The sequence below is a fragment of the Oncorhynchus keta genome, chromosome 4 (assembly GCF_023373465.1).
Source record: "Oncorhynchus keta strain PuntledgeMale-10-30-2019 chromosome 4, Oket_V2, whole genome shotgun sequence".
NCBI classification, from domain to species: Eukaryota; Metazoa; Chordata; class Actinopteri; order Salmoniformes; family Salmonidae; genus Oncorhynchus; species Oncorhynchus keta.
The window spans coordinates 47,146,050-47,151,464 of NC_068424.1; the positions used below are offsets into that span (position 1 = coordinate 47,146,050).

At 46.0% G+C, this 5,415-nt stretch overlaps 1 protein-coding gene across 1 annotated transcript in view; it reads left to right on the forward strand.

Moving 5' to 3' along the window:
- Positions 1–697: 697 nt before the first annotated feature.
- The window catches only part of LOC118375959 (alpha-2Db adrenergic receptor-like), a 7,986-nt gene continuing 3,268 nt past the window's right edge, over positions 698–5,415 (forward strand). Inside the window, exon 1 of the mRNA XM_035762606.2 lies at positions 698–5,415. This exon is cut by the window's right edge and continues 3,268 nt beyond it. Within this exon, the coding sequence (XP_035618499.1) occupies positions 3,668–4,984 (1,317 nt within the window). The 5' untranslated portion in view covers positions 698–3,667 and the 3' untranslated portion in view covers positions 4,985–5,415.

A 5,415-nucleotide genomic window follows, 5' to 3' on the forward strand; every position in this document is an offset into this window, starting at 1 on the left:
GGAGATTGCTGAAGTACTGCCAGACAGTGCAGGATTTGTTTTTTCATCAGGCCTTGATAAATGGGAGTGCATTTTTTATTTTTTTATCTGGACTGTGTCAGCACCTGAATACAACACTGTACAATTGGACTCGTTATGGGGTGAAAAGTTGAATCTTGAAGTGTTATGTCTACAGCTATTCAAACCACACCTACAACGTCTTTATTAAAGGCCGATAATGTACCTGATTTCAATTGAGCAGGTATACCATTGGTTTTTAACTCTATTTCATGGGTACAAGGTGAAAGAATGGTTTATACAGCTGATGAAAAGTTACAGAATACACTACAGTTGTACATCTCTGAATGTTCTAAACATTACCTCTCTCCTTTTTAAAACCCCAAATAGCCTTGCAACTGTATGACCTACAAATGTTTTTGTGTATTTTTCTGCTTGCTACTATCTGAAAGAGCATGTCGTCCTGATAATGACTGGACTGGAGCAGAGGTGAGCTGAGGTGGGTCTGGGCCTGTGAGGCTAATGTTCTGTGTCTGTATCACAGGTGGAGCACCGGGACCATATCTGCAGCACCAGGCCTCGCTCTGATCCACTGTGACAGTCTCCCTTTAGGTGGGCAGTACCTCTCAGCACTCAGCACTCATTGGGATTTATAGCTCAGATTCAGGGACGGATGGGGGGGTGAGGAGGGTGAGAGGGGACCACTGCTGCATGTACCCCTACAGAGGGATGCTAAAACTGAGCATCCTGACAACACACGCACACATTCAAAATAACATACACCGTATTGCACACACAGACTCAAAATAACACACACCATGTTGCATACACTCTCAAAATAACACACACTGTATTGTGTGCACACACTCAAAACAACACACACCGAATTGTACTTACTCACTCAAAATAACACACACCATATTGTACGTACACACTCAAAATAACACACACCATATTGCACGCACACACATTTAAAATAACACACACCATATTGCATGCACACACTCAAAATAACACACACCCTGCACGGACACACTCAAAATAACACACAACGTATTTCATGCACACACTCAAAATAACACACAACCACTCAGAACAAGACACATGTACAATGTCACACTCTCATAGAGAACATACACACTCAACCCTCCTGTCTGCACACCCTGTTTCCATTGCAAATGGAGTGCTTTGGCGTGGGCCCTTAGATCCTCAAAAGGTTATACAGCTGCACCATTGAGAGTATCTTGACTGGCTGCATCTCCTCTTGATATGGCAACTGCTTGGCATCCGACCAGAAGGAACTACAAAGGGTAGTTTGTACAACCCAGTACATCACTGGGTCCGAGCTCCCTGCCATCCAGGACCTCTATACCAAGCCGTCAAAGGAAGGCCCTAAAAATTGTCAAAGACTCCAGCCACCCAAGTCATAGAATGTTCTCTCTTCTACCACACAGCAAGCGATACGATGCACCAAGTCTGGAACCAACAGGACCATGAATGGCATCCATTCTCAAGCCATATACTGCTCAATAGTTAACCAAATACCTACGCAGATCATCTGCATTGACCCCCTTGTGCACTAAAAATTTGAATAATCACATTAGCTGCTGCCCCCGCATATTATCAATCCTGGTGCCTCATCTTTATCCCTACCTACAGTATACAGTACTTACATATTTACCTCAATTACCTCGTACGCATGCACATTGACTCTGTGCTGGTAAAGAGACAAATAATCGTTACTCACTGTGTTTTTATTTCTTGTGTTATTAGTTTTCTATTTTGTATTTTATTGTGTATCTGCATTGTTGAGAAAGGCCCGTAAGTAAGCATTTCACTGTTTGTGTCCACTTGTTGTTTACAAAGCATGTGAAAAATAACATTTTATTTGGCCTGTTTTTTTTGGGCTCCCGAACATAAAATTACACAATTGTCATACATCTGCACCAGCGCATTCAGAGCAGAGCCGAATAGCAATCAGCCACGCTTTGCCCCGTGACTCTTAGTGGCTGTGATAGCTTTGTCTCCTCCATCCTCTTATCTCCACGCTTCTAATGGTTACATAGTTTTACACCCAGCCCTGCCACAGCACAGCTGAACAGAGCATTATGTTATATCACTAGGCTAGCTCCCTACAGCAAATGTGTTCCGGGGGGGCTAAACGGTCAGCCAGCTATTTCTCTCATTTCAATCTCCTTGTGTTCTATGAAAAAGAGAGAGAGTGTGGTGAATGTATAATGTAACTTGTGTTATCATTGCTATCTCTGCACATTGAGACATTATTTAAACATGGCTAATTTGCCGGTTTGAATAGAATAGCAATCTGTACAGTTTCCATCTCTTTATTATCTGCTCAGCATTGCATGAGCGAAGTTCAGGGAGTGAAGAAGAAGACTTACCAGATGGAATGGTCAAAGTAAATCAAGTAAACAACACATCAAGCTATGAAAGATGAATAGACATGTTTTGTTTGTCCCTAAACCTCCCAGCAATGCTTACATTGCAGATTATGTTTATAGACGCACACGTACACACACGCACGCACGCACGCACGCACGCACGCACGCACGCACACACACACACACACACACACACACACACACACACACACACACACACACACACACACACACACACACACACACACACACACAGCATCTCATCACAGATGATCATGTCAGCAGACACCTTGTTTCCTGCTTAAAATGGATCACTTTGTAATGGTAGTTGTGAACTTTACCCCAAAGTCAACATATAGGCTGACATACCATTCATGCTGTTCTACATGTGATATCAAATGATAATAACAGGTGATGATGGTGATGGATACATTACTCTTATTTTTATTTATCAACTTCCATTATAACATGTAGCTGGGCTGTACTATTTTTTATATGGATAAGAGGTGAATCAGGTTTGGAAATAGAAAATAACCAAACAGGTAATTCTAGCCACCTGCAGTCTCCCCTCAGCTGTTCCTTATCCAAAGTAAACTCAGACCTCTCTCTCTCTCTCTCTCTCTCTCTCTCTCTCTCTCTCTCTCTCTCTCTCTCTCTCTCTCTCTCTCTCTTTCTCTCTTTCTCTCTTTCTCTTTCTCTCTCTCTCTTTCGCTTAGTTTGACGATAGGTTGGTCTTAGGAGTGATGTCACCCACTTCACTCCCGCATGCACACAAATTCCACTAGCAGTGTGTGTCTCGCAGTGCGCGCTGCCTCTTGTGCGTAACTGGCGACACAAGGCTTTAACAACAAAAAACTACAGCACTGCGCACGGGAAAGACCGAGAGATAACAGAAACAACATGTTGCTAATGCTCCTGGAACGTTAGCCTAACATGTAGACTTACTTATCTGGTTTCCGGACTTTATAGTGGCAACCACATACTGGATACGTTGTGGCCACGGAGCGAGCTGGGCTTGGGTCGCCAACATTTTGCGGACCCTCTATGGAACTGAAGATGAGAGCAGCTCGCCAGGACGCAATGGGCCCTCGGGTATTTTACCAATGTGCTCTATATCTGTTCACTGATCACACAACCTCACGCACAGCGCGTCTCCACTGATTACATTCTCTAGGACTAATGACTTGATCAACATTTGAATGCTTCCAAGTTAAGTGTTTTGGGGCGGAAAGGCACACACTAAAAATTAACCAAGAGAAGATGCGTTCAGGATGGATGTAGCCAAGTTTACCACCGTTACCAATACCTCGCAGGATACCAACACCTCGAGCGCCCCAAGACCTCTCCCGCAAACGGAGGTGGGCTCCGCGCTCATAATCCTTGTGGTCACCGTGATCATTCTGGTCACCATCGTCGGTAACGCGCTGGTCATCGTGGCCGTGCTCACCAGCCGGGCTCTCCGCGCCCCCCAGAACCTTTTCCTGGTGTCCCTGGCGTGCGCAGACATCCTCGTGGCGACACTGGTCATCCCGTTCTCCCTTGCCAATGAGGTCATGGGTTACTGGTACTTTGGGAGCACCTGGTGCGCCTTTTATCTGGCACTGGACGTCCTCTTCTGCACCTCCTCCATAGTCCACCTGTGCGCCATCAGTCTGGACCGCTACTGGTCAGTCACCAAGGCCGTGAGCTACAACCTGAAGCGGACCCCCAAGCGAATCAAGTCCATGATAGCCATGGTGTGGGTCATCTCCGCCGTCATCTCCTTCCCACCTCTCATCATGACCAAGCACAACGAGCATGAGTGTCTGTTAAACAACGAGACCTGGTACATCCTATCTTCTTGCCTCGTGTCCTTCTTCGCCCCGGGCCTCATCATGATCCTGGTGTACTGTAAAATCTATAAAGTGGCCAAGCAGCGCTCCTCCACCGTGTTCGTGGCTAAGACCGGCCTGGAGAGGCAGCCCTCTCAGTCCGAGACGTGCTTCGTGAGGAAGGAGCGGATGGAGATGGAGAGCCCCAGTAGCCAGAGCTCCGAGGACCACCACAGGCAGGAGGAGCTGGATTATATCGACTTGGAGGAGAGCTGCTGTACGTCGGACAACAAACCACGGAACCACCGCTTCTCCAAGCGTAGGAAGGTGGAGGTCTCGGACTGCTGCCCGCCACAGAGCTGCCGTCTCTCCTGGGCCTCAGCGCGCGCCTCGCAGCTTTTCCAAGACCCACAAAACGCTACCAACGCGACCCTGGTGGCCCAGCGACATCACCTCGCGGCACATCGGCATCACCTCGTGGCGGCTGCGTCCAAGACTAAAGTGGCCCAGATGCGCGAGAAGCGCTTCACGTTCGTGCTGGCCGTGGTGATGGGGGTGTTCGTACTCTGCTGGTTCCCTTTCTTTTTCACATACAGCCTGCACGCGATCTGCAGGGAGAGCTGCTACATACCCGGCGCGCTCTTCAACGCCTTCTTCTGGATTGGCTACTGTAACAGCTCAGTGAACCCTATGATATATACCATTTTCAACAGGGATTTCCGTAAAGCGTTTAAGAAAATCGTATGCCGGACTTCAAAACGCACTAATACCACTTGAAAAGAAGGGTCACTTTGAAGCTGACTGACTGACTGTGCGTCACTGCTCATCGAAACAGACGTCAGTTCTTCACCTAAGCACGCATCCCTGCACCTCTGAATGACTATATTCGTTCCAAAAGGAACGTTTTTATTTAATAATAATAATAATATGATATCAAAATATCTCGTGTTGTGCGCTAATGTGTGAATATTAGAAACAATGTACAGAGGAAATAGGATATATCAAACAAAAGCAAAATAGAGTATTGTTATTGATGATTTAATATGGCTCTACTGAATCATATTGACCCCTGCTTTCAAAGTTAGGAATTCGTTTAATATTCAGTGAGGTAACTCATATATTTAGGCCACAGCATAATTCCAGGGCCTTTTTATGACCCGTTCTTTTCTGTACTTTCATTAATCTTTTATGTCCCATAAAGATATGAA